General features: G+C 40.4%; 1 protein-coding gene across 2 annotated transcripts in view; it reads right to left on the bottom strand.

Moving 5' to 3' along the window:
• The window catches only part of ST8SIA4 (ST8 alpha-N-acetyl-neuraminide alpha-2,8-sialyltransferase 4), a 107,457-nt gene that overhangs the window by 68,724 nt on the left and 12,770 nt on the right, over window positions 1-25,963 (bottom strand). For both annotated transcript variants that reach the window (XM_042455824.1, XM_042455826.1), the window contains exon 2: window positions 21,818-21,949. In XM_042455824.1, coding sequence (XP_042311758.1) covers window positions 21,818-21,949 — 132 coding nt within the window. The remainder of the gene's footprint in view (window positions 1-21,817; window positions 21,950-25,963) is intronic.

The raw sequence follows: 25,963 nt of genomic DNA, 5'->3' as shown, positions 1-25,963 counted from the left end.
ATGTTGCTGCAATGCTAGAAATATGAGTACTGAAAGAAAATGTATCAGGGGACAGAATTTTTACTGGGGGCCAATACTCTCATTCCCTCCACCCCCAGTTAACTACATAGTTGCTGTTGCTGCCCCCCAAAACAAAACCATAAACTGACATGGCATGGAATAGACTTCAGGGACTACAGGTTGAGTCTCCCATATCTGAAATGGGACCTTTGAGTTTGGTTGAGCTTTTTGGATTCTGGAATATTTGTATATACAAAATGAGATATCTTGGGGATAAGACCAAAACATAAAATTAATTTATGTTTCATATATATATATACCTTATATCCATAGCCTGTAGCTAATGTTATACTCAGTATTTTTAATAATGTTCATGAAGCAAAGTCACTGAAGCATCAGAAACCAAGTAAGTGTATAATTACAGCGCTTTAGAAATAAAGTTTAATAATAATAATAATGTCAATATAGGCTGAAATAGATGGGCCTGATAAAGTGCACTGAGCAGTGCTGCCAATTTCTGGGATTTTTCCTGGAAATTGGGGATTTCAAAGTTTTTCCATGTTATTTCCGGGATTGCTAAATTTCTGGGAAGATTCTGGGAAATTCAGCCTTCAGGTAAATTCAACCTTCCCACCCTAAAAACACAAGCCAAAAATATCTCCCATCCTGGAAGTCCCCCCTTTAGCCTTCCCATAGTGCCTTGCACCCCCTGACCCAGAAGTCCCGCCCCCATTCTTGGAAATTTGGGGGGATTTCGGGAAGCCAATCAGGGAATTTCCTTTGAGGATGATTGGCAAACTGGCACTGAGGCCACCCCAGTGCGATTCAAGCTGGGGGCGCAGCAACCACACACACCCAGCCCCGATCCAGGCTGCCACCATGGTTTTAAATCAGGCTGGCAAAAGGAGCAGCATTTTACTGTTTTGTAAAATATTCTTTATAAAAGATGTGGCCTAGGTGCAGTTTCCAGCCGTACTTGGGGAGGGGGGGTGTCATCTAAATACTATGGCAAGAATGTGTCTGGAAACAAAACAAAAAACAAACAGCTTCATTTATATACCACTACATATTGAACTAACAGTGTCTACAATTGTAAGCTAATTTGCCCCCAACAATCTGGGTACTCACTTTTAGCGACCTTGGAAGGATGCAAGCCTGAGTCCTTTTGCTGGTATTGAACTCACAACCTTACGGTTTTGAGTGAGTGGCTGCAGTACAGGCATTTAACCACTGTGCCACCAGGGCTCTAGTTTATTTGGCCCATCAGTTTCACGCCTACCTCATCCACTAATGTGGGCTATTTTGGATTTCAGATATCTGGATAAAGGATACTGAACCTGTAATATTAAACCATGGCTTGATTCTGATTTCAAAGGCAAGCACAGTCCTTATAGTCTCATTAGGCATTATACATCTACCTCTTTGAACACATGGTGATGGGACTGAAAAAAAGTGTCTCGCTGAGCATATTAAAACTTGGGCAGGGTCATATGGAGACTTATGATTGGGCAGGTAGAGAAGGACCCTCCCTCCAGTCCATCTGCCATGGTCCAGGCCTCAGAGGGAGTGAAGATCTGATGGACTTTTCCCCTTCCCCACTGCCATTCCCTTCTCCTTTTGTGACTTGTTGGGTAGATTGTAAGCCTGAGGGCAGGGAAATGTCTAACAATTGGTAAGCCGCTCTGATAGCCTTTTGGCTGAAAAGCGGGGTATAAGTAAATAAATAGTATTAAATATTATTATTATATAAGACACCATATATAATATGTGGCAGTTAGTGTCGTGTAGTGGTTTGAGCACTAGACTAGAACTCTGGGAGACCAGCGTTTGAACCCGCTTGTTCATGAAAATCCATTGGGTGATCATGGACTCGTCATACTTTCTCAGTTTAAAGGAAGGAAATGGCAAGCCCTCTCTGAAGAAATCTGACCAAGAAAAACTCTTAATAATGTCACCATACGTCAGGAATGACTTAAGGCAAGCCTCAATGACATATATAATACATAATGGGTCAGTTCAAACCAGGACAAAATCACCATGTGTGTGAGACAGAAGAGGGAGACATTAGCTTGAGACTCCTTTATTGTTCATTAAAATGGCATTCATCTTAAATCACTCTTTAATATGGAGTGTTCATGCATCTGATCAGACAGACTTTGGTGTCCTTAAAGTCCTTGAGGTACAATAGCACTATTCCTGAGATACGATTCGTTTTTTCAAAAAACGTGAAAATTGTATGATGACACTGCATTTATAAATTTACAGTTTGAATGGTATATCTTAATTTTAACATTATGGAGTTCAGTTTCTACTGATCTATTTTTATAGACTTTTTTGAAAGTTCAATACAGTGATCAATACTTTTAGAGTACAAATCAGATTCAGTCATATCTTTGTAGTAATAAATGTCACCTATGGAATCCTGGTTCAAAAACAAAATCTTTACTCTGTTCCTTATTACACAAGATACAATAAAGATTCCATAAAGAAAATCAGTACCAGTATTTCCAAACAGGCTTGGTATATGAAAAATGTTAAATTATAGTTCCCATCTTAATTGTGTCAAGCTAGAAATGAGCAATTCTGTCATCTTTTGGTCCATAATAACATGTTTTTATCTATAATTCTGTTTCATTTCTGCACTAATTTTAAAGAGTCCTTTCAAAACACATATTTAAATGCAACTTATTATGGATTTAAACGTGCATTTCTCACACACTATATATTTTATAGTGCAATCCTCGGTTTCTCTGAGTTCAGTATGGTACTTACTCCTAGGTAAGTGAGTATAGGATTGCAATCTAAGGCCAGCATCCTGCTAGTGACATTAATGGACTGAGGATTTTGGTACTCTCCAGGATAGCAGGACTCAGTGTAATAAAAGCCCACTAGTACCACCATTCCATTGCTGGAGGAGAGCAGCGGGGATAAGACTGATTACATCATCCACAGAGACCCCTATATGACCCAAGGATATCTGAGTCTGATTTCAGGCATGTAGCCAGATGATACTCTTAACTCCCTACCTACCTGTCCTCACTCCATTAGTGATAGAATGGCTGTGGAGAGGCTATCCCAATGCAACAGTGAGTCATATGAGTGATGACAAGGTGACAGGCTTGTCTTATGCTACACTTGACCACACATGATTTTGGCCTAGATATATATTCTCTCTTAAATATATGTGCAAACGTGCATTTTAGTAATGTTTAAAAATGACAGGAACTGTATTCAGAGAAAGGCAAAGTCCAGTGAATAGCTATAATTTGATTCATATAATTCAGTACTGACCTGGGATGTCCATGAGAGGAGGGCAATGGATCACATTGGAAGAAAACATATATATTCTCAAAATCACATCCTTACCATACTGCTCATGCATTTAAAAACAAACAAACAAACCTTACTCCAGGAACATAATGCCAGCCAGAGAGACATTTGTACCACTGAAGAATAACAACATTAAAGAAGTTCTGATGAGGATAAGGAGTTTGCAGATAAACTGAAAGAATTATTTTCGCTACTGAGGAAGCGGAAATATTACATGGAAGAAATAGCCATGCTTGAACTAATACTTCTAGAAAGATAGAATGAGAAGCAAAAGATCCCATTGATAACTTACAAAGAAATGAATCATAGGATCCAGGTGCATTCACCAAGCTTCTAAGATTCAGAGCATGATCAACAAATATTTAGAAGGAATTGATCTGGTGGTTATTGAGAGGCTCCTGATTTTGCAGTCATGGATTAAGAGAAGTCCCCTTATGGATCAAAAACTACTTTAAAAACCAGGAAGCATGAAATGGGAAGAAATGATTACCATATATGCTTGACTTTAAGTCGAGAAATTTATGCCCCCAAATGAGTCATGGGTCAACTTATATACGGGACAATAAGTTAATACTGTTTATAAAGTTCCTTTAAAAAGTGCCCACTCTTCCTTCATAGTCAGGGATCTTTAAACAGCTTCCCGTTTGATTCTCTGTGGGCACTCTCCTCTGTGTGTGTATATGTCTTATCCCCCAGCCTTCCTTTGTAGCTAGAGCTAACAAACAGCTGCTGAGACAAGGTGGATGGGGAGAGAGAAAGGGGGGGAGAGAGTTTGCGTCCCTGTTTGTGTTCCCACATACTCCTCCCTCTCCCTCTGTTATCCCTCTGCCTTCTTTCATAGCCAGAGCTAAGAAACAGCTGGTGAGGAAACGGACTGAGAGAGAGAATGCTGAGGCTTATACTCTGTTTTGCAAGCCATGAGCCTTGGAAATCCCACTGGTAAAGGGAAGAGAGAAAAAGAAAGAAAGGTTTGCACCCCATTTTGCAAGCCATGAGCCTTGGAAATACTGGTGGTAAAGGGAAGAGAGAGAGAGAGAGATTTGTACTCCATTTTGCAAGCTGTGAGCCTTGGAAATGCTGGCGGTAAAGGGGGGGGAAAGAGAGAGAGAGGGGAGGTTTGTTTCCCCATTTTCCCTGCCAAGACTGTGATCCTTGGGAGAGATCCAGAGAGGGAGAAGAAAGGACAAAAGTGGTGCTTTGTTTCCCCCTTTAGATCTTTTGTATCATTCCCCAGTATTTGACCGTCGACTTATCCAAAAATCATCTCAAAATCCATGATTTTGGCCCCAGAAAGTGCCCTCAACTTATACATGAGGTCGATTTATACATGAGTATACACAGTAGTTCTTGCAATGGAGGGTGTGAGCAGAGAATCCTGTAGAGGTCTGCATTGGGACTTGTGCTTTTTAACTTGTACATAAACAATCTGGAGTAGGGGTGAATAGTGAGGTGACCAGGTTTGTTGATGATGCTAAATTATGGTGGTGAGAACAAAACCATGTACAAAGAACTGGATAAGAAGAAGCACAAGATTCTGGACAGAATCTTCACATAGCAGATAATTAAACTGTGGAATTGCTTGCCACAAGATAATAGTTATAGCTGCCAATATGGATGGCTTTAAAAGAAGTCTGAATAAATTCATGAAGAGCAGGCTATCATTCAGGATCACTTTATATTACCTTTATTATCAGAGGCAGTATAGAATCATAGAGTTGGAAGAGACCACAAGGGCCTTCCAGTCCAACCTCCTGACATACAGGGCGACACCATCAAAACACTTCCGACAGATGGCCATCCAGCCTGTTTAAAAACCTGCAAAGAAGGAAACTGCACTACACTCCAAGGCAGCATATTCCACTGTCATATAGCTCTTACTATCAGGAAGTATGTTAAGGTGGAATCTCTTTTTCAGTAGTTTGAATCCATTGCTCTGGGTACCCTTCCTTGGAGCTGCAGAAAAAAAAGCTTGCTCCATCTTCAACATTACAGTCTTTCAAATATTTAAACATAGCTATTGTGTCACCTCTTAACCTTCTCTTCCCCAGGCTAAACATACCCAGCTCACTGAGCCACTGCTCATAGGGCATGATTTTCAGACCTTTTACTATTTTAGACATTACCCTCTGGACACACCCCAGCTTATCAATGTGCTCCTGTATATCAGTTGCTGGATTTCCTGAGATAGAAGCAGCAGTTGCAGTCATGTGCTTCTGGAAATCTTACAAACAGATTATCTGCTGTGTGAACAGATCGTTAGACTTGATTGTCCTTAGACCTGGCTCTTGTTATACACTTATGTTCTTAAATAAAGAGAACCAAAGCATATGTATCTAAACAGATAATCTCTTCCTCTTCTAAGCTGTATTATAATAATTAGCACAACACTTGGAAGGCAGCCTCTTCATTGCCTTAGCTCAACTTCAAAAAACACTAAACTGAGTCTGTCCAAGATCCAGATTGGCCAACAGCCCTTAAAAAATAACCCATCTCCTGAAGTGTTCTTTGAAAAAGAGAAGGTTATCTGATGAAAGGTGGGTCAATGGCCACTTGTCTTAGAAAGAAGCTGGCTGTCACAAATTTAAACCAGTTTTGTTTCTAGCTTGGTGGCAGTAGGTGGATACCATGTCTCTGGGTAATGAATTTGCTCCAGGTTTTATTTTGAAATGGGCTATCCAAGATGCTGAATGTATTATTATATGCACCATCAAGCTTGGCCTAAAATAATAAGAAGAGCCCTCCCTCTTTGGCATCTGTCATCCTCAGAGGGAGAGACAGGCTGGCCAGCTCCATCAGGCCTGACCTAAAATAAGAAGAAGAGCCCTCCCACCAGTCCATCTGCCATGGTCCAGGCCTTGGAGGGAGAGAAGAAGCACTGGACGTATTCCCCTTCCCACTGCTATTCCTTTTGTGTCATGCCTTTTTTCAATTAAAAGCCTAAGGGCAGCAAAATGACTAATTAATTATCTGGAAGACGCTCTGAGAGCCTTTCTGGCTGAAGATGGGGGTATAAATACAGTAAATAAATAAATAAAATTGTGGAAGTGAAGTTCAGAACCTTGAATAGCTCCTATAAAATTCAAATTGAAGCCAGGAGCAGGTTTTCATCATCCCACTGACATGGCAATCGTCAGCTTTTATTGCTGTAGCCTATCATTCATTTTTAGGGACAGTTCAATAAAAAGCCATTAGTATTCAAATTGCTGGTTATGTCCTTTGCAGTTTTATACAGCTTGGGTCCAAACTACCAAAAGACCAGGTTGTGGAGTTCCTTGTCATGTGAGGTTCTGTTGGCCCACTCTCTGCTCTCTTTCCATGGGCAGGGAAGGATCTTTTCATTTAGGTAGGTCTTTGGCTCTTAATTCATGTGAGAGAAGAGGCTTTAAAGTTACCTGTGGTGTTCTTTTATCTTTTCAATCATATTTCAAGTGTGTTTTAAATTGTTTTAACCATCTTTTAACTGAATTGCTATTTAATGTTGTTGTTTTTAACTTTGGTACTGATAGGTTCTGTTTTTAGAAGTACTTAATTTGCATTTGTTGTAAGCCACCTTGGGTCATGCATCAGGAGAAAAGCAGGATATAAATTAGGTAAAATTTAAAAATAAAATCAAATTAATATGTTTCAGAATAAGCTCATTAAAACTATTATAACCTTTCATTTGCTTTCACAATTGACTTTTCAAAGATCTGTACATTTTAAGAATTCTAGGACAGAAAATATCACATGATGTGGTTTAAACAGGGAATTTATTTAATATATAGTAACCTTTATAGAAGCCACAGTTGTCAATGGCTACCAATCAGATATCTACATCCTAATTACAGAGTCGGGAGCATCATGTATCTAACAATTGTTAAGGAACATCAGCAGAACAGGGGTATTGCTTTCAAAACCAAGTTGCTTCTAAAGCCTAATTCTGGGATTCCCAAAGTTATCCATTATGGAAGCAGGAAACTGGATGATATATGGACAGAAAAAAATTAAAAAGGGTTTAAAACATATTTAAGTGTCAAGAAATGTTAACAACAAGAATCCTTCACTGATGAACACCTTTGCAGTTTGAAACTTGTTATATGCAAAATGTGCACATGTTTCTTTGACACAAAAAACAGCATTATTTTCCAGGGAACACCATTTTCTGCATAGGAATATTATTTTCTGTATAGAAAATGCTCTAGTTGGGGATGGATTCTGCATAAAATTTACACATGGTGATTTTGTGCACTAAACATAATTTTCTGTACAGGAAAGGTTTTCTGTGCAAAAAATAAAATTTCTCTATATAAGTATCATTTGCTGCATAGAAAAGGCTGTTATATGTACAGAAAACAACCACGTGCGTATTTCACTCAGAATAAGTCTCCCACTAGAGCACTATTATTTTCTCTGTCAAAAATGCTGTTCACTACACAGGAAATGTGTTTTCTGCACGACTGTGCATAACTTTTAGACAGAATAGGTCCTGAAACTTGAAATAGTATTTGAAAACTGTGTAATTTTCAAAAACCTTTTCTCAGCAGAAAGAAAATTGCTAAACATAGGGGCGAAATAGATGGGCATCCAGGAGCGCCAGAGGTTGCTCACAGCCTGATCACTGTGAACACGTGCCGTGGCCCCAATGGCACCTCCTGTTGTGGTCCCAAATGGATCACAGCAAGCAGTAGAAAAAAGCCACTTGTTTAAGGGCTGGTTTTGGGCCGCCTTAAGATTTACCAAAATGCACATGTTTTCACATTCAAGAATGAAAGAACTTGGTTTTTAAAATTCAAAGGAGGGAAAAAGCAAAACTGACATATATTTTATTTCTGCACACACACAGGAATATCACATATAGCAGCTGGTCATCAATACTCAGTGTTTCAAATTATAATCATGTTTCTCACTCATGTAATTGGTTTTGAAATAGCGGCTATGATGAACTCACCTGCTTTTAAATCCCAAGAAAAATGTGAGATATGAGAGAAAACAGTCTGCAAATACAGGTATCACTAAAATGGGAGGGGAGATGTGTTTCACTTTGTTCCAGGATTTTCATGTGGATTTCAAGCACTAAAGAAAATCTGAAGACTGAGCACATGAATCTCAAGTCCTGAGCCACAGAGAGAAATATTAACACCCAAAGGGCCTAGAGCTCCAGGTAAATGATAATATAGCAAGGCAAAGGTCTTCTTTCTCTATTTTATTTTCACACACACGAACATAAAAATAATTTGTTATTTGTTATGTCATCTTGTACACAAATGAGTTTAAAAGCCTTTCGGGTGCAATATTCCTAAACTGGTAAATTGTAAGAATATTGAAAAAAAATGCATTCAAGAGAAGAATAAGCAACTGATCTAATGGTACTAAATCCCGAGGGGAGACAATCTATGAAATAGCAATAAACTGATGAAAGAACTCCTGACTTACAGCAGCAAAACCTGCCTTATACAGAGTGAGGCCATATGGCTCATCTAGCTCAACACTGTCTACATGAGTAGACCATTATTTCCTTCCTGTCTAGCTCAGTTTGCCTGTATCTTTCTTCCTGGGGGCAGCATTATCAGGGCATACATCTTCCCTTGGGCAGCATTATCTCTATGTAAGGGTAAGCATCATATATTGGTGGTGGGGAAGCCAATGGTGGATAGGGCTCAGGCCAAAAGTAGACAAGGCCACATCTTTTCCTCTCTTTCTGATATCCCTTTCTGTCTCATTTTGGCATGCCTTCCCCCCACCTGTGTCTTCCTGTTCTCTTATCTGCCTCTTCATTTTCACCCAGCAGTAAGTTACAGGAAGAACAATTAACACTTACTTAAAGTCTCAGCTGATACTTTGCAAAGGGATTTAAAGTCAAACTATGAACCCATGGCCACCAGTTGCCCACCACTAGTAAATAATGACTAGCAACTATTCTCCAGAAATTCATACAAGAGTCTTTCCCCTGATGCCTAGTTGGAGATACTAGGGACTAGGCATGGGACTTTCCATAAACAAGACATATTTTCCAGCTCAGAATCATAGAATCACGGGATCACAGAGTTGCTATGCAGGAACTCACAATCAAAGCACCCCAGACAGATGGCTATGCTGCCTTTGTTTAAAAACTAAACTAAACTTAAAAAACAAACAAACAAACAAACAAAAACAACCCCTCCACCACACTCCATGGGAGTGTGTTCCACTGTCAAACAGCTCTTACTGACAGGAGGTTTCTCCTAATGTTTAGCTGGAATCTCTTTTCCTGTAGCTTGAGTCCATTGTTTGGGGTTCCATTCTCTGGAGCAGCAGAAAACAAGCTTACTCCACTATGACACCCCTTCCCTTAATCTAGACACTATAATTCTATTGACGCAGCCTAGAATCACATTCTAGCTGCTGCATTACACTGTTGACTCATGCTGAACTTGTGGTCTACATGGACTCTTAGATTCCTTTCACATGCAGTCTTGTTAAGTCAGGTGTCTCCCATCCTATATCTATTCATTTCATTTTTTTCTGCCTAAGTGCAGTACCTGTCATTTCTCCTTGCTGAGGTTCATTTTGTTAGTTCTGACCCACCTTTCTAATCTATTCAAGTCATTTTGAATTTTGATCCTCTCCTCTGAGGTATTTTTAATTTAGTGTCATCTGCAAATTTGATAAGCATGCCCCTAATTCTGTCATCCAAGTCATTGATAAATTAGCTTCCGGGCTCAATACAAAGTGTTGGTTATTACCTATAAAGCCCTATATAGCTTGGGCCCGAGTTACTGGAGGGAATGCCTCTCTCTACACAATCCGCCTCACACCCTCAGAACTTTGGGGAAGTACATATTGGAGTACCCTAAGGTGAGACTTGAATCAACTCACCAAAGATCCTACACAGCGGTTGCTCCAAATTACTGGAATAAACTTCCAGAAGAGATTCGCCTTAGTTCCACCTTAGATGTGCTCAAAAAATCTTTGAAAACACATCTCTTCCGTTTAGCACACCCTTCTGACTCTTCTTGAGAAAACTACCTCCTCACAGAAGTTACTTCAAGATGCTGGATCACGATTAGATATGGTGTTTTTATGATGTTTTGAAGATGCTATTTTACTTTGTACTGTATTTTACCCTGTATTGTAATGAATATTTGATGTTGTGAACCGCTTTGATCACTTTGGAAAGGCGGTATATAAATAAAGTTTTATTTTATTTTATTTTATTTTATTATAAAGATGTTGAATAGCACTGGGTCCAGGACAGACCTCTGTAGCATCCCACTGGTTACTTCTCTCCAGGATGAAAAGGAGCCATAGTTGAGCACCCTTTGGATTCAGCCAGTCAACTAATTACAAATCAACCTAACAGTTGCATTGTCTAGCCCACATTTTAGGCTGCTAGCTCCACCTCCAGTGACTCACATAAGCTCCTCCCCTTCAGCAACATACACACTCTCCCAAGTTTAATTTTTTAAAAAAAAACCTCACCTGGTCAAATGACCACCCGAAAACAGCTTTCCCTCTTCTCCCTGTGCAGGGAGCTTAGGTATAACCGTTTCCGCAGGCTTTGTTGAATAAGCAAACATGGGTTTCTCCCCCCTACATTTTGATTCTAAAAATTCTGTAAGGTTCGGGAAGGAGTATGCTTGACCTAAAATAACACTATGGGATTCATTTCCCAATGATGATTCAAACCCATATCGTCAGTCTTAGTCCAACATTCTGCAGTAACTACTACCCCATAGATGCTTATAATAATAATAGCAAGCTGCCTTATATATTGAATCAGAACATTCATACTTCTATACCAATACTGTCTGCATAGACTAGCAACAGCTTTGCTGATCTGCTCTTTTAATCTATATTTTAACTACAGTCAGCCCTCCATTTTTGTGGGGGATCCATTCCAGACCCCCCCCCCCGCATGAAAACAGAAACTCACAGATATTTGAGCCCCATAGGCTTGAATGGGGAGTGTGCCTGCGAGTGGCTGCGGGCAAGCGCATCGGGCACACGCCCCATTTTAGCCCCCTCCATCTGCTCCTTATGAGTAAGTGAGGGTCATGGATCAGAAGTCCATGCAAACAGAGGGGCAACTGTATTGACCTTTTATCTTCTAACCTCTGATTCTAACTCTGAGCCAAAATAGACAGCTATAGAAGGGTGGCCTGATGCCACCCCTTTGAATGCTGGATTGGGCTGTGGCAACCACACGCTGCAGCCCTTATCTGGCATTTTTCCAGTGCAAAAGAAATGGCAAAATGCTACTCCTTTCTGTGCTGGAAAAAGGGTGGCTTTTCCACTGCAACACTGGCTTTTCGATACTACTGCAGCATGCGGTGTATAAATGCTGCACAGTCGGAGCACCACAACACTGCCTGCTATCTGGTTGGGCAGGTGCCAGGGTGTGCGCCACACTGCCACCAAGCCAGTGTATTGTGTCGGTCTGTTTCGCCACTTTGTTTTATTGTGAGGACTAATTTTTATTTTTAATTCTGGATTTTATCACTGGTAGGCAACTTCAGAAGTTTTTACAGAAAAGTAGGTTACAGATTTAAGAACTAACCAAACATATCTCAAGAATTCTCCAAACAACTCTTTAATCTGATCTGGAGAAGCCAGAGATCAAACCTAGAACCTTTCTTATGCAGAGCATATGCTCTGCTAACAAAACTACAGCCTCTCTGTCATCTCTACCAATGTCATGTGTTTCTCCTGTAGTCATATGAAGCTGTAACCATTCTGAACATGCCGCTGATTCATATCTATTAAGGGCACAGAAATCTTAGCTTTGTGGGTTTCTGAAGGGGGAAATGTGGCACATTGATATTGCAGTAGAATATCACTGCAAAATCAAGATTTTATAGAAAAATCTATCTCCCTGTTCACCCAGCTATGAAATGAGCATGGTCCTTTTTGCTTTGCCAGTAGAGTATTAGTGGAAACAATTCTGATTAAGAAACTCTGTGACAGAATGGGAGGGAGTTTCATAAACTCAGGAACAATTAGTTTCCTTTGCTTTCAAGGAAAAATGTCTATAAAGGTGGAACCAAGCAAAGTTGTTACCCCCACAGTGAAACACTAAACTTTTAATACAGAAGTTAGAGGTAGACATCAGACTTCCATTGTCTGCCATAATAAGCACTGGAGTGCTGCATGTGATTAAATATTTGTTCTCAAATGATTATTGAAAATGGAGGGATCTTAAATTATCAGATCGACACAAGCACTGTGGAGCAGGGGATTAATTTTGCTCAGAAATAAAAAAAAACTATTCCAGGGGCCATTACAAAAGCAACAGAAGTTGTCTGGATGATGGTCTTGAGTTATTGTAGCTGGGTTTCTAGTTTATGGTGAATGCCAAAGCAAAGATGCTGCATTGATATCACATGGAGGAAATACATCCAAGTTTTCCTTCTTTTTGTTATCCAAACTCAACCAATATGCAACCTTTAGCAATTGGAGTTAATAATTTTAGTTAAGTGAATGATGTGCAACCAAATGTGATCGACTAGGTTTAGTTAAGTACAGACCTCTAACACTGTCAAGAAGACAAACGGCCCCTACAACTGCTTTACGAACTAGGCTTTTAGCAGAGCTCCCATATTCTGTAGTTGCAGTTAATTTACTGCGAGGAAAGAAAATGGAAGATTTATGTTTAGGTTCTCCCAGGAGTTATTGATTACCAAAAGACAAATGGCCACTATTATAACTAACTCCACATTATTTTATTTATCCTATGAGGCATCTTTGTAAACAAAGCCTTCCCTTTTTAAAAACCTCATTGATCATTTTTCTAACAAGTGAAATCACTTTCTCAGAACACAGTAAATCACAAACAAGCAAAGCCTTTCTTTTATTTGAACCCAGTGCTTGCAGTCCGGGTTTCTAGTCTGAACTGAGTCTTAGTGTGGATATTTTTCTACACTGCATACATACTAAGGTCTCTTAATAGTTAAATGAAGGCATTCTGCTCTATGAGATTGCTGCATGCAACTACTTGTCATAGAGTGTAACCATTTGCCACACATGGCAATGACCGCTGGCTTCATCGTATAACAGAGATTTCAGAACTTCTGCAATGAACCTGATCAGACCCATGCTTATGGAGCTTCTTCTCCCCTTAATGCCAATCAGTGATCAAATATAAGAAACTACAATTTGAGTCTCTCTTATCTGAAATGGTTGGGACCAGAGGTGTTTTGGATTTTAGTTTTTGTTTGTTTTTTTGGATTTTGGAATATCTGTATTTGCATACATGTACCTAATGAGACATCTTGCAGATGGGACCCAAGTCCATACACAAAAGTCATTTATATTTCATCTATGCCTTATACATATAGCTGGAAGATAATTTCATACAATATTTTAATACTTTTGTGCATGAAACAAAGTTTGTGTCCATTGAACCATTAGAAAACAAAGCTGTCACTATCTAAGCAACCCATAAAAAATGTTTTGGTTTTTGAAATATTTTGTAATTTGGAATTTCCAATAAGGGAGAATCAGGCTGTATTTAAAACTCAAGAAGATTTTGCAGTGAAATGACCTGGAAAGTTTTACATCAAACACAGGAAACTTCAGAAGATCTTATATTTTGGGCTTCAAGACTTCCGTCCATACAAGGACCCTGAACAAGTAAATCATTTAAATAAATCAAAAAAATAACTGGAAGTCCACTTCTTATTTTTATTTTGTGAAGCAGTTCTCTTTGGACTGAGGTAGTGGCCCAGAAATAATTTCTTTGCAGAACCACTGATCCTGGAATCTCCTGAGGGGGGAAATACTTTAGAGGCTGAAAGCAATAAGGAAAAAAGGGGGTGGGCCACAAAAAAGGCTCACACGCTGCAGTTTGCCCACCTCTGCCTTACATGGAATAGTTTACAGATACGTAAAACTTTGCATAGAACAGAAGCACTGGTTTCCAAGACTTTGAACGAAACAACAGTTCTTCACTGTGGGTTGGAAAGTTTTGCATGTCTAAAGCTGTTGCTATTGGCCAACTAAGGGGCTGTACACATAGGGTTGCCATAAGTCAGGACCTCCAAACCGGGACAAATGTAGGACACCATTTTCAAATGTAGGACACACTTTATAAAAATGGAGGACACGCGAAAAAATTTGATGATTTTTAAAAATATCTTAATATAAATGCATGTTTCTTAGGCATGATCAAAATGGAGGACATTCTGGCATTATTCCTAGACAGATGGCAGAAATGTACTTCCTTTTCTGCCCAAACCACCCCCCTCCATTCCAAAACACACACGACACACATTTGGGCATTGAACATGGCTTTATTTAACATTGCCTCTTGCATATTTCAGAGGCTTATGAACAAACAGTGAGCGCATGCCTCAGAAGCTGGCTAATATCAATATCACCATCTTCATCATCATCACTATCACTGTTAAAAGTGATGAAGGCCTTGAGTTCTGGTCCCCATAGCACTCTCCAGCTCCCAGAATTCCACAGCCCTGAGCTATAAAAGAGTCAGGGCTTGGGTTCTGGTTCCCACAGCACACTCCAGCTCCCAGAATTCCACAGCCTTGAGTCAGAAAAGAGTTAAAGCATTGCCAGCCAAACTGGGTTATTTCTCCAGTGTGGATGCAGCCTGATGGTGCCACTCCCGTCCCTTCCTCCCTCCTGGGCTCCCTTTTGCCTGGTGCCTCCCTCTCAGCTCCCCCCCACCACATGGCCCCCATGAGTCCTGGCTTCCCTCTTGTTGGGGAATGGAGGCCTGGCCAAGGAGGGAGTTGGGCATACAACAACAACAACAGCAGCAGCAGCAGCAGCAGAAGCGGAAGGGGGGAGGAGGAGAAAAAATAAAGGAAGGAGAAAGAAGGAAAGGAGGAGAAAGAAGAAGAATACGGAAAAAGATAAAAAGAGGAGGAGGGGGAAGAGGAAGAGGAGAAGAAAAAGGATAGGAGGAGGAGGAGAAAGAACAAGAGAAAGAGGGGAAAAACAAAGAGGAGGAGGAAGAAAAGAAAGAATAAGAGAAAGGGGGCGAAAAAAGAAGAGGAAGTACCTTGTCGGTAAAGCCCTCTCATGCTGCTCAGCCTTGGGCCCGCGCGGGGAGGAAGAGAAGCTCCTCTTCTGGAGGCTGGCTGGCCAATGGGAGAGTGGATCTGGAACAGCCCCGCCCCCTACAAGCTTTCACAGGCTCCTGCAGCAGGGGCGGGCTGTCCAGCCATTGGCCAGCCAAACTGAAGAGAAGGAGCCCCTGCTCAGCCCTGCACGCACCCACACAAGAGCGCGCAGGGCAGCCCAGGGTGCAAAATGGAAGCGCCGGAGGGCTGCAAAGGCCGCAGCAGGAGCAGCTGCAAGAGTGGCCACGTCGGTGGCAGACTGGCAGTCAGCAGCAATAGCTGCAGAGCGGCTGCAGCTGCTGAGGCAGGGACAAACTCAACCCAGGGCAAACCGGGGGAGGGGCAAAAACGTGACGGGACCGTGCCAGGGGGCCAAAAAACGGGAAAGTCCCGCCCCCAGGCAGGATATGGCATCCCTATGTGCACAGAGCCCTGAAGGGGTGGCCTCCAACTGTCCTGTTTATAGCCAGATCGGGGCCGTGGTAACTGCACACCACGGCCCAGATCTGGCCTTTCCAGAGCATGAAAGGGAGCTGCAAAAAGTGGCTCCTTTTTGTACCCTGGAAAGGGTACGATAGCAGCCTTCAGCACTGCATCATGTGGACACAGTGCGGGAGGACCACTGCAGCTTGCCGCGTCACACCACCATGGGGATGGAGCCAGGGCATGCATCATGTAGACACTACATCCCGAATTCGCCCCCAAGCCGACCCAAACTGTTGGTGTGCACAGGGCCTTAGTAAACTTTACACCTGTCCATACCAACTTGGTTTTGAGCCAGCCCACTGCAAGACTGCAGCCTCCTGTTTCTCCTCTCAAATTGGAATTTACTCCTAAGGCTGAAAAAGCCTCCACCATCCTTACATAGCAGACATGAGTTTGCCAATAAAAACAAAACATATATTATAAACATGAGGATTGTAACACTTGGTCTTTTCTGAAGATAACAGTACTTCATGCAATGGTTGCTATGTAATCTAATGGGGCTGCCCTTGAAGATAACTAGAAGCTGTAGCTGGTATAAAATGCAGCTGACCAGAAGATTTTATATAAAATATATAGCACCAGTTTTAAAGGAATTGCATCATCACAAAGTGTCAACCCAAAGACTGATATCAGCTCCCTCTCGTTCCCTCAAGCCATCATATGATGTAGCAGAGGCAAGAGCCCCTTCCTACTGCACAACAGCACTATTGGAATATGATTCCAGTTTAATTACTGAGGTCCCATCCTTTCAAATCCTAGGATCTACTGTTCAGAAAAGAACATTTAAAATTCTAAGCCGGAGAGCTATGGTGACTCATCCAATTCCAAGCCCTAGGATTCCACAGGATGTTGTCTCAGCAGTTAAAGTGGAATCAGAGTGCTATAACTGTGTAGTATGAAAGGTCCCCAGGTCAAGTCATGACAGGAGCAGGGTACTCTGAAAGTTACAAATGAGCTGCAACACCAAGTTAGATGTCATCCAATCCAATGACCTCTGGTGAGTTATCACTTGTCAAGTCCAAGATGCTGTGGCAGCTGCAACAACATGAGGCAACATTTCTTCAGTCACAACTACTGCTGATCAGGAAGCTAGGCCTGCTTGCTTCCTGACACACCATCTGTTCAAAATGTCTAAGAGAGGAATGTTTGATATTATAATGTTCTTAAAGCTATTTTGCATTCATCATAGCCTTGCAGTGGCAAAACCCAACATTTACAAGAAGAATCCATTACGTATAATGAATAGATCAGTATTAAATTTGTTGTTCTTTTTTTAATGCAATTTTCCCTTGTTGTTGTTGTTGTTACACCACTAACATAGAGGAAACTTTACAGCTCAGGAAATACCTGGTTCTCTCTTCATAGCAGGTGCTTTTCTGAAATGATGAAGAGCAAACACTAGTTAGAATAAATAGTACTGGGCTAGAAGGACCAATGACATAAATATATGAGAAGAATCACACTAGATGAGATCAAAGGCCTATCTAATCAAATATTTCACTCATACAGTGGCAAATCAGTTGCCTGTAGGATGCCTGCAAGCAGGACATAAATACAAATGTACCCTCATTATGACTCAGTACAGTGGGCCCTTCCCTTATGCGGGGGATCTGTTCCGGAGCCCCCCGCGCATCAGAAAAAGTTGTCTCCACATATGCTGGATCCCCTTGAGAAATAATGGGCCTCATGCCTGCAGCATGGCGCAGTACACGTGCCACAGGCACACACCCCGTTGCTTCTTCCAGGGCGTGCCAGGGTTTTTTCCAGTGCAGCTTTCAGCATATGCTGAAAAAAATGAGTTTCTAACATTAAGAAGGATGGGAGCGAGGCAGATTGCTCCTATGCTTATGCTGTCCTTATTGCACAATCCTCGGAAAGATTATCACACACGTTGCACTTATCTTGTCATTATTCTGTCAATGAAGTAGAAGTGTCCCGTCAGTTTTCAATTAACAGAAACTTCTATTAAAAAATGATGGGTCAATTCCACTTCATTAAGAGGTTAATGACAGGATAAGTGTGATGTCATCTGATAATCTTTGCACGATTATGCGATAAAGACACATAAAGATCGGATATTGACAGAATAATTGTGAGGTCGTCTGATAATCTTTGTGCGATTATGCAATAAGGACAGGAGCAGTCCGCTGTGCTCCCATTCTTTCCCCTGTGCGATAATCGCCACAGAGAGAGAAAGATTGGGAGAGAGAGAGAGAACTATAATTTGTTTAAGAATGTTGGTCACTGGACAGCATTGGGTATTTTAGGCATTATTCTGAATGCTGAATGTTTGTGATGGTGGACAGGAAGTCCAGAATGCAACACTATATAAATTGCTACACTCTCAGTTCCTTACATGGGAAAATGCAATAAATCTGTACTTTATCTGCAATGAATAAGGAGACTACTGGTGTTGGTACTGTATTTAATATGACTTATTTGTTGAATAAATATATTATTCAGTCTCCTTTCAACTAAGTCTTTCCAAAGTGAACTGGCATTATAAAATGTAAAAAGGTAAAACTCAACATCAAGAAATTATATAAAGTGCATGATGTTGCAATAATTTTATCACTTCACGTACAGCAGTAACCACAAGTGTATCACAATAAACTGGAAAAATACTAATGGCTTCCAAGTTAGACAGAGTGGGACTTTAAGCCAGATGTGAGCTGAAACACTTCTTGTTATAAAAACCAACCTGTTTAATTCTTTCTTTCTCAGAGAAGTAAATGGAAAATCCCTGTACCACAGCAGTTTAGTTTTATAGCCATTGTGGTCTTTTAGACTTGTGCAACCGAAGGCAAAATACTCAGAAAGCCAAATCCTTGAAAAAGAGGAACTCAGTATCTTTTATTTTTAAAAGGCCCTGAATGTTTTCTTAGCCAAATATGCATGAGCTATTATTCTGTTCAAAAGAATTACTTTCAGGTATATTATTATTCAGGTCATCAGAATGAAAGCTGGATGTTTGCTCTTAAAGTGATGAAGCACTGTGATTATATATAAGCTAAGATATCCAAGAGCACCCCAGGCTAAAGGTCTCCTGCAGGTTTCTTTTATCATTACTCTGTGCATGTTAATTTGCCAACACTGTTAATAACTTCTTCTGTGTTTTTGTTTTAAACAGAGGACATTAAAATGTTGTGACCAATACAGTTGAATTTACTGTCATCACACAATGACATTCTGTACTGAAAATTCAACTTAATAAAGGGTTAGGATTACTTTTCATTAAAGAATAGTAAAATCAAAAATATAGTCTTGACATGGACATCCTTACAACATTATAAAACTGAAACTTGCGAAACTTGCAAAGTAGGATGACATAGGTTTTGATAAGAAAGATTACTGACCCATGAATTTGACATCTTCTTTTTGGCTTTCTATACATTGTTTAAAAGAAGACTGAAGCAACTCACAAAATACAGCATATTATGTTCCACATACTGAACTTCCTCGTAGTCATTGTGAACAGCACCAAGACTGGCACAAAACAATTTGCTGACTGAAGCAAAGAACAAAATGTTGCCACCATCTCTGCCACATACAGAAACCCACTGAACTAACAGTTAGACCTCCTTATTTCAGCACTGGCAGGAGAGCATCCTCCACCAAACCTGATAGCAACAGTTTAGTTTAGACAGAGGGTTCATTATAGGATGTGTGGTATGCACAGCTCTGTCTTCCAAGAGGGAAGAGTTAAGAATTTAGCAGGAATGATTGAAGCACTGTCATAGCTGTTCTGTAGTGTCTGCCACCTGAGGCAGGTGTCTCCTGTTTTTTCACAGCAGCAACTGCCACAGATACAACTAACTCTTAGTACGGAACATCTACATACAAACACTCTTCCTGTCTCTGGAATTATATAGTCAGGAACAAGACTTTGTGTATAATGGTGAAAATATAGCAACCAGTCTGCCAGACTGTAGTAGTTCACAACATTCAGTCTAACAATTAGAAAAAAAATTGTTCCTCAGGCCTATTTTATATGGGCACATAGGCAACTGACCAATATCCATCCAGGGCAAGTTCTAGGGCAGATGTGGGAAACCATTTGCACCCAAGGTGTCATTCTCCTTTGGGTAAGGTCTTGATGAACCCATGCCAACAGTGGGTGAAGCTACAGGTACAGGGTGGAGGCAAAACAAAGTGGGAAAGCACAGCTGTAAATCTTACAAACCTAACCCTAATACAACAGCGTTTAGGCATTAAACGATGTTTCCAGTCTGCAAACCAGAGTGCCTGTTCCATGCAAAATCTTTGCACTTTGCAAATTAAAGGCATTATTCCATTCAGAACCTTTCTAAATCAATACAACTGAGCTTCTCTTCAAGCAAAAACTTACCGCTTTGAAAACCAGAGATCATTCAATGGACAATTCTCACAGATTTTAAACAGCCTATTTTATCCAATCAGTGATAACAGCAGAAAATGTTTAGTGGAGCAAGGAAGAAGTTGGCAAGGGTAAAATCAAGCTTGGGGACTTGAGGATTTATTGTCCTAGGGAATAATCAAGGCTGGAAACATCATTCTGTGCTTTCAAATTTACTTCAGAATCATAGCAAACATCCCATTCATAACCTTCCCTTTAGCCTGAAAACTGCACAACCTAAGAGTGCATCTTCACAGTGATTTTGGATCTGGACCTTTGCACTGCATATTAAATGCATCTGTGACTTCATCTTATGATTCTCCTTTGCCTGACTTCATGGCAATGAATAAGAGGAAGGCCATACAGCCAGACTGGGTTATGCAGTTAGTGTGGCAAAGATCACATGTTCAGTGTTCAGAAAAGAAAGTACACACTCTGTCAATTTCATAAGAAGTCAGAACTGCCTTGCAAGACCAAATCAAAGTTCCATCCAGACCAGCCTTCCTTCTCCAGCTCCTGCAAAGCTCACAATCCTCTTATAAAACTCACAAGGTAGAATTGCAACTGATAACCATTCCATGGTATCCCCAGAATTTGATGATCAGATTTCATTGGAATTCAAAACTGCAATTAAAATCAGTCCTGCAAACTTAAAACATTATTCTTTTAAAAAATAAGGAAGAACAATAATTTTGCCATCATAGGAGCCTGATGTTCATATCAGATAGGTGCAAAAACACATCAGATAGATGCTGTGACCACAGCCCTGTCACTCTCTTCCCCCTAATGCTCTGGCTTGATGAAGAAGTCTGTGAAATCCAAAGCTATGGTAATGCATTTTACATCTTTTGGTTGGCCCAACAAAGGTATCATCACAGGATGTGTTTTGGATTTTGTTGTTTCTTATTCTTTAAAGTAATAATTTAAGTGTATAATTTGGTGTCATTAGCTTTGAAATACTGTCTACATGAAAGAACCTTTCTGAATTGGAATGTCCTCTTTTATATTCCATCATAGTTGTACCCAAGGAGCTTGATACCCCTTTCAGCCTGTGATGTAGGTTGGAATGGGAAACAGTAACTTCTTACTCAGTCCTAACATGTGTCTCGTATACTAATGGTTGAACTAGAACATCCCATGCTGGCCAGGGCATCTGGGAGTTACGGTCCAACAAAATTTGGGGGTCCAAGGCTGGGGCTCATTCTCCTACACGAGAAAATCATAAGCTGACTTCTGTAAATTAAGACAGATTTGTTAGTTCTTCCCTCACCTCCTAAAAATATTACGATACAGTGGTACCCCGGGTTACGAATTTAATTCGTTCCGCTGCCGCGTTCGTAACCCGAAATCCTTCGTAAGCCGAAAAAGCCATAGGCGCTAATAGCGAAAGCCGCGATTTCGTGCGAAAAAGCGCCGAAAAGCACCAAAAAAATTTTCATAACCCGAAATAACCTTCGTAACCCGGAACAGTTTTTTCTATGGATTTTTTTCGTAACCCGGAAATTTCGTAAGGCGGCGCATTCGTATCCCGGGGTACCACTGTACCTCAACATATAAATGAGAAATGTGTGTTACTTTAGGCACTCACCTTATTTCTAGCACCAAGGAAGAATTGATTTTCCATCTTTCTACAGAATGCTGGAACACTGACGAGCCACTCTTTTGGTTTATTTTATCGGAACTATTGACCATTGACCTACTCAAACTTGAGTCACCATCTCTGAAACACAATACAAAGAAAAAGAGTATGCATTAAAATTAGGATTTTGTTATCCAGAAGTATTTTCTATCCTACATCACAAACACAGGTGTATTTAATTTATTTATATCCATGGCTGATTCCATAAGCCAAGATGGCACAGTGATTTAAATGTTGGACTAGGACTCTGGGAGACCAGGATTCAAATTCCCATCTAGCCACAGAGACGCAAAAGGTGACCTTGGGGAAGTCACATTCACAGCTTTAGTAGAAGGCAATGATAAACCTCATTGAAATAAATCTTGCTTAAAATTTTTTTTTTTATAAGTCATTATAAGTCAGAGTTGACCTGAAAACAAATAAACATAACAAGAAATGGCTCACTATAGGTTTGAATGACTTCTGGTGATCTCCCTTCAATTCCAAAGATGGTCATAATTTCCTCACATTTTTTCAAGGTAATAAGATAATTAAAATGGAAGCCCATGGGTCCAGGTGGACAGCATAAGGAATTTACTGGAAGGTTTTGCCAAGGCACTGTGGTTTCAGTAGCTGTATTAACATGATTGGTATTGCTACCATACCTACAGTGCGCTCTTCCAACCCCCCCCCCCCATGTAAGGCAAATTCCACGTATGATCAAGCCTGATTGATTTGAATGGGGCTTGTATCTGCACCATGGGCCCCATTCACCATATTGGGGCTTGCTGTCCATGTGACCTCAAGTCCACATAAGGCGAACTCACGTACAGTGTAGGCACTGTACCTATATCAATGGTTATCAATATGGTCAGTGATTTAGTCAAAAAGGGTTCCCTCTTTTCCCTCTTTTAATTTCAAAGGAAGAGAAGAAATTCTTCTGCAGAACCTAATTTGTAGGTGCCAGTGTGCAAGAATTCAAAGTACTCCAAGCTAATGCAGAACTCTTTAGAAAAAAAAGCTCTGTGCTCTTACCATGAAAAGTTGGTTTGTGAAAAGACAGCACATAATCTTTTTTATTGGTACAATAAACCTTTGCTCTTGAGTACAAGTCAGGTTCACCAGCGATGGTGCCTAAAACATATATCATCCCTTCCACATTATGGCAGGAATCTCATATTCAAGTTTCCTGGGAGTATGCCTCACTGAATTCAGGGGCATTTGTTTTTCAATAGGCACATATAGGGTTTCATTATAAACTGATTTTCCATTAATGGATGCATAAGGTATGAACTTCCAAATACTTCCATTCTAGCATTTTTGTCTTCTAGCAATGTGGAGTCACTGTGTAAATCAAAATATGTATTCAATTTCTGAATAGGTGACATATGTTCTACTTCAAATCTATGTAATCATTATAAAAACAAAACAATAAACTGAAGGAACTTTGAGGGATTATTTCAGTGCACCCATCAGCTGTTCATACACATTTTTTACACAAACCTTTGCAACCAAAATGTAGATTGAATGTAAGCAGACACACACCAAAACCTGAAATCACATTAGTCTGAGGAAATTGAAAAATACCAGTTTGAGAATATTCATTATCACACTTCTCTGAAATAGTACTAAGGCACTGCTTTGGCAATGTATGGTCCCACACTCTCTCTTCTGCACAGCTTCCATAACTCTGCCTTCCTGTCCTACCAAGCATGACTCTTGGTGCCTTTATTTTTTACTGCCATTTAGCAATTATGGCAATGCAATGAAATAAAAAATGGAAAAAAGAAAGGGAAAGAAATAGAAAAGGAAAGGAAAGGAAAACAGCCTATGTGGAAATATCAAGGAGGATGGAGAGGAGAAAAGTCATGCCCACTCACATTACATGACAGCCTGCCTATCAGAATTGCAGTGAAAGGCAGGCACCTATCATACAAAAGGTGCTAATGGAAAAGCCATTGGCTATCAAGGAAAAGATGCACTCCACTAATGGAACACAAAGCTGTAGCAGGACGAACATGACATTGTATGGTAAGTACCATCCAAAGATGCTTTTTATACATGAAATTCTGCTTTGCATCCACAAGATTGCCATGGACCAAAATCGACTCGAGGGCAGTTAACAACAAAAGCCTCATGTGATAAACACAAATATGTAGTCTTGAGAGACCAGGAAATTTATAAACCAGCCCCCTTATGTTTGCCCCAAGGCAACTCTCTATTGAAGAAACCTCACCTCATAATTCACATTACGGTGCAACCACCTTGAGAACCTTTTTGCTGAAAAAGGTGGCATAAAAATTTTAAAAAATTACAAGCAGAGGATGACATGAAGACACAGAACATATCACAAGAAGAGGAGTTAACTGCAGAGACCAAGAGCAATTGGGAAGAGACAACCCAACTTCCTTCTCCTTATTTTGGGAAGCAGAATACCAGTGTATCATTATCCACTGGCTAGAGAAATAAGTTCTACCAGCTCTGCTGATGGAAGAGCTCTATGAAGACTCTTCCATCAACTGCCACCACTGGCAGCCATTCCAGAGGACTGCAGTGCAGGGAAATGATGGAGGAAGCCAGGGCATGCCATATGCAGTGAACACTGTACTTGCTCTCTCATCAGCTTTCCTCTTGGCTCATTTACCTGTATTACGATACTGTAAGACTGAAGCAGGGACTGTCTTTCTAAAACTGATTATACATAAGCTGCTACAAAACCCTTTTTGCCTGAAGAGTGATATAAAAAATATTTTCTATATATTTAAAAATGAATGAATAAAAAGTGGATGCAAGGAGCTTGCTTCTCTCTGTTACAGAAAGAAACTCAGGTCAACTTTCCTATTCTCTGCAAAAACAGCACACTCTAACCCAGTGATTCCCAAACTTTGGTCTTCCAGGTGTTTTGGACTTCAGCTTCCAGAAGCCCCAGGTAGCTTGGCCAACAGTCAGGAATTCTTGGAACTGAAGTCCAAAACATCTGGAGGACCAAAGTTTGGGAACCACTGCTCTAACCTCTGTATCTTGGGGAGGCCAAGGGCCATTGGGAGGTTCTAACCCACCTTCCAGGAACAGTGTTTGGAAATGTGGCCACACTGGCTGGAGTCATTCTGGGAGACATAGTCCAAACAACTTTTCGATGTTCTGCGTAGCAAGAATATTAGGGTCTAGGGAAAATAAACATGGTCTCGTCCATTGGACAGCAAAGAAGCAACTCCATAAAGCTTGCTTTGACCATCCCCAAAGGTCAGCTCCATTTGCCAGTTGCCTTAGGACTATAAGAACAAAGGATGAGACACACTGGCTCCAGCCATCAGTCAAAAGAACAAGGCACCATTATTAAACTGAAAATGTGACCACAGGAGGATCTCTCTGGTATGAACTAGATCTAAAATTTAACACTACTTTGATCTGGCCTTGAAGATATAGGCTGCTGCCACACAGAATTAATGCAGTTTGGCATCACTTTAACTGCCATGTCTTCATCCTATGGGATCTTGGGATTTGTGGTTTCTTATGGCACCAGAGCTCTCTGACAGAGAAAGCTAAATATCTCACAAAACTACAAATCCCAGAATTCCATCACATTGAGCCATGGCAGTTAAAGCAGGGTCAAACTGCATTAATTCTGCAGCGCAGGTGCAGCCTTAATCTCCCTCTTCTGCCTTTTCCAACAAATCCCCTTCCCTTATGTCTCTTTCCTTTTTAGTTTGTAAGGCTCTCTGTCTTTTAAATTAAAATGAACAGCTTTATTCAACAGACCTTGTGTGAAAAATAAGATTTAAAAAATAAGTTGTGAACAAAGTAAAAAGGCTACATGAAGCCACATTTTTAATAAATACTGTATCCCTTATCATTTATTCTGATTTTAATACATAATGCAGTTCTATTCAATACAGAAACACAAATGTTTGCTAAGAGATTGTATCTTTTGACTAGTTTCCTCTCATTGGCTTTCAGCTAAGAAGCTCTGTCCAGAGTGCCATTTAATATCATAGAATCACAGAGTCATAGCGCTAGACGAGACCTCAAGGGCAATATGCAATAGGAAATAATGGCTGGATGTTTGTAATAATAATAATAATAATAATAATAATAATAATAATAATAATAATAATA

Source organism: Sceloporus undulatus, chromosome 2 (genome assembly GCF_019175285.1).
Source record: "Sceloporus undulatus isolate JIND9_A2432 ecotype Alabama chromosome 2, SceUnd_v1.1, whole genome shotgun sequence".
Classification (NCBI taxonomy): domain Eukaryota; kingdom Metazoa; phylum Chordata; class Lepidosauria; order Squamata; family Phrynosomatidae; genus Sceloporus; species Sceloporus undulatus.
Note: the sequence above shows the minus strand (reverse complement) of the source record. Positions and strands in the feature narration are given on the sequence as shown.